The 14,518-nt window shown below is 43.4% G+C and overlaps 1 protein-coding gene across 2 annotated transcripts in view; it reads right to left on the bottom strand.

Annotated features, from left to right (window-relative positions):
- The window catches only part of Seh1l (SEH1 like nucleoporin), a 22,641-nt gene extending 8,450 nt beyond the window's left edge, over positions 1-14,191 (bottom strand). Inside the window, exons 1-5 of one of the 2 annotated variants that reach the window (XM_055622520.1) lie at positions 13,982-14,191; positions 9,754-9,804; positions 6,657-6,803; positions 5,251-5,462; positions 3,674-3,772 (exon numbers count right to left, since the gene is read on the bottom strand). In XM_055622520.1, the coding sequence (XP_055478495.1) occupies positions 3,674-3,772; positions 5,251-5,462; positions 6,657-6,803; positions 9,754-9,804; positions 13,982-14,092 (620 nt within the window). In that variant the 5' untranslated portion in view covers positions 14,093-14,191. The remainder of the gene's footprint in view (positions 1-3,673; positions 3,773-5,250; positions 5,463-6,656; positions 6,804-9,753; positions 9,805-13,981) is intronic. The other variant, XM_055622519.1, reaches the window with a different exon arrangement.
- Between the last annotated feature and the right edge of the window lie 327 nt (positions 14,192-14,518).

Here is a 14,518-nt window from a genome sequence, read left to right as displayed (position 1 = left end):
ACACACACACACACACACACACACACACACACACACACACACACACAGTGACTGTCTCAAACAGGAAGGAGAGAGGGAGGCAGAGAGGGGAGAGTTGGCATGATGGTATACACCTGCAACCTTAGGAAGTAGATAAAAAAGATCATTGAGTTCCTGGCCAGCCTGGGCTACATACCAAGTATCTTTAAAAAATAAAATAAAATAATAAAGGCACTGAATGTTGTAAGAACCTGAATGAGGGCTGGGGAGATGGGTCAGAGGTTAAGAGCACTGCTTGTTCTTCTAGAGTTCAATTCCCAGCAACCACATGGTGCCTCACAACCATCTATAATGAGATCTGGTTCCCTCTTCTGGCATTCAGATGTACATGCAGGCAGAACATTGTATACATAATAAAATAAATCAATCTTTAAAAAATAAAAATAAAAAACCCTGAATGAATATAAGTTAAAAAGAAAGTTGATAGCAAGAGGAACTGACATTTTGATGTAATGCCTAACCCAGGTGTGGTGGTACACATGTAATCCAAGCAGGAAGATCATGAGTTCAAGGCTAAGGTGTCAATTACACAGCAAGATCCTGACCAGAAAACCAAGGACATGAATGGCAGAGAACTTGCCTAATGAGCAAAAACTGAAAGGCTGACAGCAGCATCCTATCATCACATTTTTTCTGTATAAGTAAACACCGAGTAAGATGACAGTGGAATTGGGTGTGGTAGGATACACCTTTAATCTCAGCATTCAAGAGGCAGAGGCAGGCAGATTTCCAGGGTTCCAGGTCAGCCTGACCTACATATAAGACTATGTCTCAATAAAATTTATAAAAGGGAAGAGCACATCAGAGTTTTGTTCTCCTTAAAGTCTTCAACAGCATGGATATATCTAAAGCATCTAGCCAAGCAACCCTGCATGTAGACAGGGCAGATCTCTCCATCCTACCTCTCCCTCCAATTCTTCTTTGAACTTCTCTTCACTCTGAAATACCTACTTCAAAGATCTCACTCGAACTTTTATCACCCTTTACAATCACTTCAGCTTTCTCACCCTCATTCTTGCTTCTGTGTGATCTCAGCAGCCTACTTAAGACTGAGAAAACTTCTCCATACTGTGCTTCTGCTCCATGCCACCTATAACACTTTCAAAATGCAGGCTCCAATATCAGGCTCCACTCAGTACTTTACCTAGCTCTATCAAAAGTTCTTTCTTGTTCTAGTACATAAAGGAAATGTTACCATGGTAATGGCTACAACACTGGATGCACTATAGGCATTGTATTACATATGCTTTTATTTTTTGTTTGTTGTTTGGGTTTTTTGGTTTAGGTCGGTTTGATTTTGGTTTTTGGAGACAGGGTCTCTCTATATACCCCTGGCTATCCTGGAACTCACTATGTAGACTAGGCTGGCCTCAAACTCAAGAGATCTGCCTGCCTCTATCTCCCAAGGGCTGGGATTAAAGGTGAATGCCACCACAGCAAGGTACATTCATGGGTTTTTGTTGTTGTTTTGTTTTGTTTTTGAGACAAGGTCCCCTTCGCTGTCCTAGACTCACTTTGTAGACCAGGATGACCTCAAACTCACAGAGGCCTGCTTGCCTCTGCCTCCCTGAATGCTGGGATTACAGGCATGTGACACCACACCTGGTTTGCTACATTCATGTTTTTATCTTTAGCTCTTAATGTTCTTACTTGTACTTATGAAATATTCAAAATACTTCACAAAAACCAGATTTTAATAAAAATTCTCTAAAGCAGTTCCCATCTAGAGTAGCCAAATGACAGCATTAATGAGATGGTTTTTAGAGGGGGCACCTGACATTCCTGGTGTAGAGGTACACATGTAATCCTGGTATTTGAGAGAGGAAGCAGAGCAGAAGAATCAAGCACATTTAAAAGGTCTGCCTTCTCTACAGAGTGAATTCTAGGGCAAGCACAGACCCCACAGTAAGACTTTCAAAACAATCTATCAAGACACAGGGTGGCTAACAAAAACCTTGTTTTTCAGTTCTAACTCTTCCCATTTGACCTTAGATTTGACCACAGATTGTTGGTCTATGCATTTGTAAAACAGTATCAAGCTTTTTACCCTGCTTATTATATTCAGATTTCATAATCACCTACAGAAACGCATGTACCTATATTATCTTGCTGTCTTCTCCCCTTCTCATTGTCCCTACTTTATGCCAAAACCACTGTAATCTCCCAAATGGATAAGTGCAACAGCCACTCATGCTCACTTCTAAAATATTTATCACTGAAGAGTTTAGGTTAGCCTGGGTATAACTCCATTTTGAAATAAAGAGCCATCTTGACTGGGAGCTGAACTCAGGTACCAGGAAATAGCACAGAATGTACACTTGGCAGACAACAAAGTTAACTCTCCTAGCAACAGCCTCCAGGAAATATCATGGAATAAATACTTTATAGAAAATAGAGACAATCTCCCTGGGAATAATCAATGAGAATCTGTTAGGAATCGGCTGGGAAAATTCTCCCCAATGTTTATGTGCCTCAGGAAAGGTCACCTCGCCCCTCTAACTTTTACCTAATCCTATAACATCAAGGCATGTACAACCCCCCCCCCCCCCTATTGTCATGGAAACATGTGCCCTCCTGCTTGCTGTCATGGAAACCCCTGCTCACTTTCCCTTTAAAAACTTGCTCACTCAGAGCTCGAGGTCCCACTTCTCTACTGCTGTGTCAGTGAAACTTGGGTCCTGAGTTTGATCGCTCTCGTAATAAAGCTCTCTTGCATCAAGTCATCTCCTGGTGGTCTGTGAGGGTCCCGTGATCCTGGCATTACATCACATCTCTGAAGAGTTAAACCATCTGGTCCTGTACTTGCAGTCACATGACAAGATGATTTATAGCAATGGCAGACTCGAGTCCTGCCTATCCATCATATCCCATTTGCCTGTTATGTTCCAACTGCAATGGTGACTGTGTCTTGTTCCTAGGTTTTATCGGATATAGTCTTCTTCACATAGAAGGCTATCTACCCTCCATCTAGAGAACGTCCGCTCACCGTGTAGGTCCTTCTCTAAGTGCACATTCCCAACCTAACCCTCAGACCTGGTTTCCCTGGGCATGAAACTCTTCATCATCTTGATTCTTTTAGTTCAGAAAATTTAACCCATTACTTGGTATTATGTTCCATTTTCTCTAGAAGATAATACATAAAGTATTAATTTACTCCTCTTCACAAACTGGGTGCATGCCTTAAGTACCAGCTACTCAGAATGCTGAAATGGAAAGATCCATTCATCTCTCCTTCAAGACAACCAGAGTAACATGACACTCTCTCAAAAGCAAAAAAAAAAAACAACAGGGCTACAGACAGCAAGGCAGATTAGATTCCTTTTGCTCCTACAGAGGGCCTGGGCTCTGTTCCCAGCACCCACATATGGTAACTCCCAACCATCCAAACTGCAATTCCAGATGATCCAATGTCCTCCTAAACCTTTGACGAAGCATGCAGAAGGTTCCCAAGCATGCATGCATTCGGGCAAAACATTCAGAAAATAATTTTTTTTTAAAAAAAGCAAAAAAAACAAAACAAAAAAAGAAAAGAAGAAAAAGTCAGTGAATAGACAATGAAAGATGTACAGTGCAGGTAATAAATAAAGGAATAATAATTTAACACAAACACAATTCTGAACAAAGAAGTACTGACCTGGTGTTTTCATTGTATTCAAAAATCTGAACTTTGGCCATTACGTTTGGGCTACTATCATCACTTCCCACAGCTATCATGGGGGAATGAGCCCGAGAGCTGGAAATGAAGGGAAAATACTTTATGTAATGCAGTAAGTTGTTTAATTAACAGAACTTTAAAACTAGAATCAAAAAGACAACTTACAAGTCAGCTTGTCCTGCCCTTACTATCCCATCTGGATGTCTACCACAGATCCATCACATTGCATGTGCTTGAGAACCTCACACTGTCTCTCATGACTACTTTTCACTTCCTTTTCTATGGCTTAAATAAAAGCCATAGAGGGCATTCAAAAAAACTGAGATTAAGACAGACTCCTGCCATACCTTACAGACTTCTCTTCCTACAAATATTAGCAAGAGGAAAAATGTAGTTCTTTGTTATTAAAGCTACCTAAAGCTTTGTTACTAAAGCTTCACATAATTAAATTAGATCCATTTCTAACCTAATCAGAAATGCTTAAACTATAAAGAGCTCTGGTAATAACGTAAACATAGGGAGAGATTATTCTATGCAAACAACAGCTTCATGAGAGAGTATAATATTCACATATAACTTGATTGCTAGATAAATTTTAGTCAACTAGTGCTCATAGACAAAATACCTATACACGTTAGATATTTATGAAATATAAATGTTATAAATACTCATTATGTGTTTATAACAATATAACAGAAATCGAAAAAAAAAAAAAAGGCTGCAAATCAAGCTCATATAGTCTCTGTCTCTCTCATCATTGTTGTTGCTATTGTTGTTGTTTGGTCTTATTTTCCCAGACAGGATTTTTCTGTGTAGCCCTGATTGTCCTAAAGCTCACTCTGTATATCAGGCTGGCCTCTAGCTCAGAGATAAGCCTGCCTATCCTTCCCAAGTGCTGGGATTAAAGGCACGCACCTAAAGACCCGCGCCACCGCCACTAGGCTAATTTTCTCTTTTGTAAGAGAGGAATCATCGGGGCTGGATAAATGGCTAAGAGATTAAGCGTACTGGTTGCTCTTCCAGAAGACCTGGGTTTGATTCCCAGCACCTACATGGTGGCTCATAATGGTCTGTAACTCTAGTCTCAGAGAATCTAATGCCCTCTTCTGGCTTCCACAGGCACTGCATGATTGTGGTGTGCAGGCACAAAATGCAGGCAAAATACCCATATGCATAAAATTTAAAGTTGAAAGAACAAAAATTTAAGAGAGCAATCATATAATCTAAGAACCAATAAATCCAACAGTACAAATAAATTTTAAACTAAAATTACCAGCATAACTATAAAGACCACCACAAATAAAATATACAGTCATTTATGAATGAGCTATATTCATCTATTAGTGAATATAAACAGTTTAGATCTAACAGAATAAGAATCAACAGTATCAATCATCTACATATGTTAACAGTGGCTTTCAGAGTTAAAATCTAGAAACTGAACTAGTGACATCATTTGCTTTTAGAAAGAGAACTTCATTTTGTTTTCTACTCTTCAAGATTCATTTGCAGTTTTTTTTTTTTCTTACCAAGTAAACTGCCTTATGTAATCTTACCTGGAAGGGTTCCAAGAAATACAGCTGCAGCACAGCTTACATGAGATCTCATGCTGCAGAGACCACTGGCTGAGATTCATAACATCTGGGGCCTCATATATTCTTACTATACCATCTGCTGAACAGGTTGCTAACATCAGGCCCATGTGTTTGGGAGCAAATTTCACATCAGTAACAGATGTTCTGCTATCCACTAGAGTTGTCCTCTTCACCTGGAAAAAAATATTATTTAAATCATACACAAAAAGAAAATGTAACAGATCTGAGGAACAAGTTTGAGAATCTCACAGATACACTAGATTTTCATCTTGGCAAAAGTTACTTAGAGCCACTCTTGCTCTCTATTTCAAATGAAGCACTAGGCATACATGATAATCACTAACTAATGAGCTGTAATTAACTGCCCTGATAAAGCATGTATTGTTAGTAATCTCACTGGTCCCCAAACCAGAAAATGTTAGAATTTTCATACACACTGCTGTCACAGAAAGCGTGCTATATAAGAGGTAAATCAAGCGAATTAGGATCCTTTGGTAGTAAACATAAGGCCCGTGACTTCTGTGATCAATAAAGGGACAGACTGCATCGCCAACAATACAGAAGAACCTGCAGACTAGACTCCCTCACAGCAGAACCAGGAGGCAAGAGAAGTACTTGTTTTCACTGCACATATCCTTTTACAGCTTTGAATTTTATACTGTGTAATTATTATGAAAAGTAAATTTAAAGAAAAATAAAACACTTCCTATGATAAACTTCAGTGAAAGTGATGGGAAGGTCTTAAATTAACTAGTTTAATCTCGATTTCTTTTTAAAGTTTTGTTGTTGTTGTTTTTTAATGGGTATGAGTATTTTGCCTGCATGCATATATATGTGTACCACATGCATGCCTGGTGCCAGATATCCCCTGCAACTGGAGTTACAGACAGTTGTGAGCTGCCATGTGAGTGCTGGGAAATGAACCCAGGTCCTCTAAGGAGTAACCAGTTAGGAGCAATCCTAACCACTGAAACATTTCTCCAGCCCCAATTCTCTACTTTCATAGATGAGAAATATGAGCAGAACACGGTTAGTATTTCTGTGCAGAATAAATTGATAAAGGCCAAGGTAGAACTTAAAAGGAGATGCAGTTAAAGGAAGCTTGGAGTGTGGCTCAGTGATAATGCATGAGGCCCGCGGTTCAATCCCAAGCACTACAAAATAACCACAAATCAGAAGCCTAAAATCATATACTAACTACTATACAAAACTATATAAAATACACAAATATACAAAACTGGTACAAAGCAAATCCTCTAGGTTCACCCCTGGAATAATGACAGGCCTGAGTATCAGTGCAAGCAAAACAAAAGAAAAATAAACAGAAAATATGGAAAAATGAGCAAAGAACTAAAGAAATGTCTCACCCAGTGACTCTGTCCTCGGAGTTTATCATTTGATTCTCCTACTATCTCTTCCCATACAGCTGCTGTTCGGTCAAAAGAACAGGAAGCTAACACTTGTCCAAATTCGGGATGCGCCCATGTCACACGCCATACAGACCCACTATGTGTCTGGAGAATTTAAAAACAAGATTGATTTTACTCACTTCACAAACATAGTTTTAGTTGAGAAAATAATAGAACCAAGTATTTTTACTTCAGTAAGATGAGAAAGATATCAATTTAACATTTAAATTAAAAGTTAATTTCTAAAAACGTAAGTATTTTGGAAGACATATAGGATTGTGGACTTTCTAGAGCTATTCTTTTAAAAATATTTTTCACTTTATTTTGAGTGTGTGTGTGCGTGCCCATGCACAGCTCTCCATCTCTCACTGAACGTGGAGCTCACTGATTGGCTAGACTGGCTGGCCAGCAAGTTCCTGGACATCCTTCCTGTCTCTACTACCCCAACACTGGGATTACAAGCACATGCTGCCACAAACAACATCTTTTTGTTTTGTTTTGTTTTTTCAAAACAGGACTTCTCTGTACCCCTGGTTGTTCTGGAACTCTCTTTGTAGACCAGGCTGCCCTCAAACTCACACACAGAGCTACCTGCCTCTGCTTCCTAAGTACTGGAATTAAAGGCGTGCACCACCATGCCTGACTACACACACAACATTTTATGTGGTTCCATACTTGGGCTCTCACAATTGCACAGCCAGAACTTTACCAAGTGAGCCACCTCTCCAGCCTTCTGTCTTCATGTGCAAGACAGAGGGTTCCTGTACATATGGCATGCTGATATACACCTGTAATCCCAGCATTAGAATGCTGAGGCACAAGTACTATTGCAAGTTCAAGAACAGAGCAAGACCCTTTCTCAAACTGGGAGCCTATGGAATAGCTTAGCCAGTAAAATATTTGCCATGCACGCACGAGCTTTCTATCTTTGATCCAGCCATAGTGTGTGCAGACTTTACTCTACCTGTTCCTACCCTAGACCCAGAGCAAAAATGATTGGTTAGCCTAACTAATCATATAGCCTAACCAATCATATACTGAAACTGTGAGGCTGTTACATTTAGTTAATTAGTTCCAGTATTTTGCTATAATTGCAGAAAGCAAACACAAACATTTCTAACACTGAAAAACTAGAAGTAATTCATATATCCATCAGCAGGTGAGTGGATAAACAAAATGTGGCTTACCTATACATTATATTAAAAAAAAAAAAAAGCTGGGTGAGGTGATGCACATCTTTAATGCCAGCACTTGAGAGACAGAGGCAGGTGGCTCTCTCTGAGTTTGAGGTCAAACTGGTCTAGGTTGAGTTCTCTGACAGCTAGGACTACACAGTAAGAACCTGTCTCAAAGAAAAAACAAAGAGAATACATAAAACACATTGTGGATGAACCTCAAAAACATGCCACAAGTAACGAGCCAGATAGGCAAAAGGATTATACATAAGCTATCACAGTTACATGAGCTTTCCTAGGGAAAATCAAAATAGGATTCTATCCAAATCTAGCTGAGTGAACAGTAACTTTACTGAGTCACTTACAGGAGTATGAATGAAGGGCTCTCTACTGGAGCAAAGTCGCACCTCTGATGAATCACAGGAGATACCACTGCACATGCCATTCTACTTACCCTTCCACCCTGTATATACAGTAACACAGGCAGATAGAGCAGAAAGTGATGACTAGAATCTCAAAGGGGATCTGCTGACTCTTTCCCATGGCTTTCTAAGAAAAAAATGTTAGCAGCTCTTCAACCTTTACCATTAGCACAGAGTTAGCCATTGTGCTATCTACTCATTCCCTTATTGTGACTACAGGGCCAGAGTATTCTGGAGGTCACCAGGGCAACTCAGCTTTATGATGACAGTAATCATATAAGGCCAAAAGAAAATAGCACTACTACAACACATGGTTTCATAACAAATACTCAGAAACTGCTTTTGCTAAAAACTGTGGACTCCTCACAGGTCCACAAGGTAACTAAACATGGATGAAAAACTGGCATCTCTGCCTTCACTTGTATAGGTCAAACTCTTGTTGTTCTACATAGGCATGCCAATCACTTAAAGGAGTACCTAACCCATCTCATCCCTTCAGCCCTTTCAAGGCTGAAGCTATGGAAAGAAACCACTGCTCTCACTAAACCTGTAGCCACCTTGGATTGCGAAAAGAACAAACCATTACAAGACAGACCATCCCACACTAAATGGCCATCAATTATCAGTAAGTATAAGGCTACACCCTATAGCATAAGTAAACATTCTGTAAGAACCAGATTGAGGAGGAATAGGATTGTTCCTCAAGCAATGACAGCCATAAGGACCTCTTTAGACCAATTTACAGAACTAGAAGTGAGACAATGATTTAAATCTAAAATCCATGTTAGTACATGAAAGTCATAGTTGGGGTCACCCAGCTACAAATCCTGTGACCTACAAGTGACCCATCTGCAAGATATATTGGAACAATAGTGGCACAGATTTTGTAGAAGAAACCAGCCACTTTCTGATATAGAAGGCCCACTCCATGAGATAAAACTCATACCTGACACTGATAAAATCGCTAGGAACCTTCAACTAGATAGTTCACTTACTACTATTATTCTGATAAAGGAACATAGCAATAAAATTACTCCTAATAACAGACAACTCAGCCCACAACAAGGTTGGGTAGGCAATGAGTAAAAGGGAAAAAAATATGAAATATGCTGAAATCCTAGTAGTAGTTATTTGAGAATGCTACCAAAAGACTATTTTTCCACTCTTTGGTTTTGTTTTGAGACAGGGTATTACTCTGTAATCTCACTCTGGCCTCTAACTCATGGCAATCTCCTGCCTTGGCCTCCCAAAGCACTGGGTCCCACACCTGGCCAGACCTAGACATTTTCTTATTATCAAATTTAGTATTAAATCAGTAATAAAACAATAATTTAAAAAAACAGAAATCTTTTTCCAGGTACACAACACCATATCAGTTGTATTGTCTTCTCAATGATACTGAGCACTAAAACAGCAAACATTTCAATTTTCTCAAACCATGTAAAAATGAAAACTAACCTTCCAGCTAGCAGTACAATGCCAATCTCCGCTTTCACTTTTATCCCAGACCTAAAAGAAAACAAAAGGCAAGTGAGAACAAACGCAAGGAAAACCTCAACTGCATACAAGGAAGCAGCAGTAAAGGAGCACTCCTTAAGCCAACATGCACTGAGCATCATGTGCAGGTCGGGCCAAGTACTGAGCAGCCCTAAGAGGCAGGTGCAACTACATCCCTCCACCTCTTCCTATTTATTGTTTGTTTGTTTATATGCCATCAGCCAGGACTGGCAGTCTACTGAAGACTGCGCCCAGGGTCTTGTGCCTGCTAAGACAGCACTGAGTAGTTATGTATGCTCTAATGAAGTGACTTTGACCACTGAAACAGCGTTCCTAGCAGTTTAGGGTCCTCTACCTGATGGAACATTCTCACCAACCAATCTATACAGAACTTTTTCTTTCTGTTTTAAAATGATATAAACTGACGACTTGTCAGCATCACACTCAAACCAGCAGCACTGTAATCACGCCCGAAGGGCACTTATCTGACTTGTTTTAAACTGTTTTAGACAATCAGTTAAGCCCTTAAGGATGGTATTTACCAAGGTAATGTAGCAATACTGGGAGGGAAAGTAATTCTGCATGCAAAGCTTAACATATGTGATCAGTGAAGGGGCAGCTTCAGCTGTCAGGCCACCAGACACCAGACTGTCTTGTGGCTTGTTTTAAACTGTTTTAGACATCAGTTAAGCCCTTAAGGATGGTATTTAAACTGTAAATTCACCAACAGAAATGACAAAAAAAATAAATACACAAACTTTGGCACTAAGTGGATTAGCATGAGCCAAATACAAAGGCAATTATCCTATCCTGTTCCATCTAAGCTAGAGGGTGTAATCAAGTAACCTATGGAAATAGGGATGGGGAGTTATTGGACACAGTGTCAATTCACAATAATGAGAATATCCTACCAATAAACTGCCACCCCACATTTTTGTAAATGATTGCAAAAGCACTGTGGGGTCAGGCATGGTAGCACACACCTTTAATCCCAACGTTTGGGAGGCAGAGGCAGAGGCTGGTGGATCTTCTCTAAGTTCCGGGCCAGCCTGGTCTACATTAAGAGTTCCAGACCAGCTGGGGGGGGGAGGGAGGAGACGACACAGTGGGTATTCACTTTGAGGTAAAAAATAAACTTAATGAGAAGGTAAAATAAAAAATAGCTACCAGTGAAGGAGAGATGGCTCAGTAGCAGATAAGAGCACTGGCTACTCTCCCACAGAACCCAAGGTCAATTCTCAGTACCCTACACCCTCTTCTGACCTCTGGGTACACAGATATATATACAAACATCCATCCACATAAAATTAATTGAACAAGATAACATTGATCATTTGTACATGAAATAAAAGCTAAAGTAAAATATTCAATAACCCCCCCCCAAAAAAAATTCCAACTTAGCCAGGCATATGCCTGTAATCCCAACACTCAGAGGCAGAGGCAGGCAGATCTCTGTGAGTTCCAAGCCAGCCTGGTCTACAAAGTGAGTCCAGGACAGCCAAGGCTACACAGAGAAACCCTGACTCAAAAAAACAAAGGAAAAAAATGTATTAAGGACTGGGAATGCTCTGTTGCCTACCACCTAAGAGACCCCTAGTTCAACCCCTAGTATCACAAAGAAAATATGCCTGGTGTATACATGTAATCCCAGCTACTCAGGAGGCCAAAGGATGAGAAGCACAATTACAAGCCAGCCTGGGTAATTTAGGAAGGCTATGTATCAAAATGAAAAGGTAAAATGAATGACAGAGCTCAATAGCAAAGCTTTTGCCATGCCACAGCACGTGCCAGGCTTGGGCTCAACACCCAGTATCACACACACCAGCCTGTGCCATGATGCTATCAAATCATTACTCTCATGATGTAAAATGGTAACAAACTGGGTTAAGGATGTAGAGCTCATTATGTGAGGGCCTGAGTGTGAGCCCCAGCACACAGGAAAAGAAAAAATTGAGGGATGGGGGATACTTTGAGAATGCCTATCAAAATATTCACTTATTTTTCTTTTGGAATTAGCCAAAACAAAGCATTCAAAAGCTGGGCATCATGGAGCACACCTTTAATCCTAGCACTCAGGAGCAGAGGCAAGCAGATCTCTGTGAGTTTGAGGCCAGCCTGGTCTACACAGCAAGTTCAGGACAGCCAAGGCTACACAGAGAAACCCTGTTTTGAAAAACAAAACAAAACAAAAAATCATTCAAAGATGTAAAATATGCTAAATAAACAACTTTTCACTGTCACAACCTACAAACTTTGGAATGAACATAAAATCTGGTAGTAAGTGTATAATGGCCAACAAGTCTAGCAGACATCAGTTATGTCCTTAGGAAAGGTAAGATAATGTAGCGATATTGGGAGAGAAGTAATTTGCCATGCAAAGCTTACTTGGCTATCCACTACCAAGACAATCGGTGAAGGGGCTGGAGAGATCAACCACAGTTAATAACACTTGTTGCAACCCGGCCTGGTGGCGCACAGCTGTAATCCCAGCACTTTGGGAGGCAGAGGCAGGCAGATCTCTGTGCGATCAAGGCCAGCCTGGTAAACCCTGCTAGTGCAGGTCTGTAATCCCAGCACTTGGAAGGCTGAAAAGGAGTAAGAAAGACTGCCTAAGCTACACTGCAAGACGTTGTACCAAAACTGCCTGGGATACGTGGCATAATCTTGTATCTAGAAAAAAAAAAAGGCAAAGAGATTGGGCGATGACGGTCAATCTGACCCCCTAACTAACAGCTGCTGGGCTCTCCCTTTCTGCCTCAAGCAGGGCTGTCAGACAACTATCTGAAAGTCTTCCTGAAGTCCTCAGAAAACCACTCCGTGGACTGCTTGCCCTCCCGAAGGCACAGCTCCAGCAGGGGGCTGGCTGCATGCTTTACTGTCAGCAGCCTGGAGGAACTCTGAATGAGCATCATCCATTTCCACCAGGCAGGAGCCAGTTCTACCTGGTGACCTAGCAGGGACTGCTAGATACGTTGCTCAAGGGTTCAAGGCTGTGACTGGTTCAAAGACCCCTTCTGGTCTCGTAAGTAGGCTGCTGGAGGTCTCTCTCCCATCCCATTCCACAGCATGGGCAGAAGCGGGAACACGAAATCAACAGCAGAGATGGCAGGGGGTGGGTACGCCAGAAGCAGCAAAGCGCAGTCCTGCGACCCAGCTGTGAAAGCCGCAAGATAGTCTGGTGGCCTGACAGCTGAAGCTGCCCTTCACTGATCACGCATGTAAGCTTTGCATGCATAATTACTTTCTCTCCCAGCATTGCCATGTTAGCCATCCTTAAGGGCTTAGCTGATGTCTGCTACCTGAATCAGCTGGACTCGTTGGCCGAGAGATGGCTCCGCTTATTAAGAGCTCCACCCGTTTTTTTCAGTGGTCCCGGGTTGGTTCTCCCAACAAGGTGGATCACAACTTTAACCCCGAGAGATCGGACACCTCCTTCCGACCTTCACAGACGCCAGGCGGTGCACATCAATACGTGCAGACACAACCCTCACACAAACGAAAATAGATCTCCAAAATTGAGGGTTGGGGGAGTAGAGCCGCGCCCGGGCGGCGCACACTTTAATGACACCACCCCCGTTAGAAGCAGGCAAACTATCGGGGCCTCAGAACTGGGAGACCCTGTCTCCAAAAAGAGAACAAGCCGTAGCATACTCAACGGACACTTGTTCTAACTATCTTCAGAGGCCACTCGGACACGAACAAGAATAAAAACTGTCAGGTTCTCAGCGATTGCGGCGTTGGGCAGGGGCTCATTCCCGTAACCGCAGCACGGCTGAGAGGGGAGGACTACAGCGAGGGCAGTCCCAGAAAACAAACGTAAGGACGCGACTGCCTTGTGTCCTCCCTCCACGGGAATGCCATGTGCCCCGGGCAGAGGAGCGCAGGCGCCGAGGCCCGCACCGCCCAAGCAAAGACACCTACTGCGACCCGCTCCTGAAGACCCGGCAACGCGCCTGCGCTCGCCCCCCCCCCCCCCGGTCGGGAGCCGTCCGGCGCAGGCGCGGCAGAAGGGGAACGCCGCGAACGCGGGCGGCCGTGACCCCACAATCCGCCGGCGGGGAGGGCTCCGGCCGCTTCCGGCGCGGCGGCGTCCGCGGGTCGCGTGCGCCTCGGTCGGGACCGGCCCCTCCCGCGCCGCCTCCCTTCGCCTCCGGGCCGGGCCCTGGGCGGCCCGGCGTGCCGCGCGCACCTTGACGCTCTGGTCGCTGGAGCAGGTGGCCATGCGGCGCCCGTGGAAGTCGAAAGACACATCGTGGATGAGGTCCTTGTGGTCCGCCGCGATGCTGCGCGCCACAAACATGGCCGCCGCCGTCTGCCCGGCGCGCCTCACAGGGAGGCGGAGAGGCCGGCCGCCCCGGGACGCCCGCGGAGGCGCGTAAGGCACGTCGGCCCGCGTCGCCCCGGCGCGACACGCCCCGAGGGACACGCCCCCTGCGGGCGGAGCCTTGCCCAAACGCCGCCGCGGGCGCGGGGGAAGCCGCGGGAGGCGGGGAAAGCGAAAGCGCCTTCCGGGGTCAGCCTGGTGGGGGTGTCCGCCCGTAAACACGTGATCGTGCGCCCGGGGAGGAGAGACTTCCTGCCGGAGGTTTGAACGGGAGGCTCGGCAGCTTGACTAGAGCTTCCCAGGAAAGGTGGAGACGTGGCTCAGGAGTCCAGCCCAGCGAGCACAAAGTGCCGCCGGAAGGATGGAGTTGAGACCGGGAAGAGTGGAAGGACCTGAAGCAGT

Source organism: Psammomys obesus, unplaced genomic scaffold (genome assembly GCF_907164565.1).
Source record: "Psammomys obesus unplaced genomic scaffold, mPsaObe1.curated_primary_1811, whole genome shotgun sequence".
In the NCBI taxonomy this organism is placed as follows: domain Eukaryota; kingdom Metazoa; phylum Chordata; class Mammalia; order Rodentia; family Muridae; genus Psammomys; species Psammomys obesus.
Note: the sequence above shows the minus strand (reverse complement) of the source record. Positions and strands in the feature narration are given on the sequence as shown.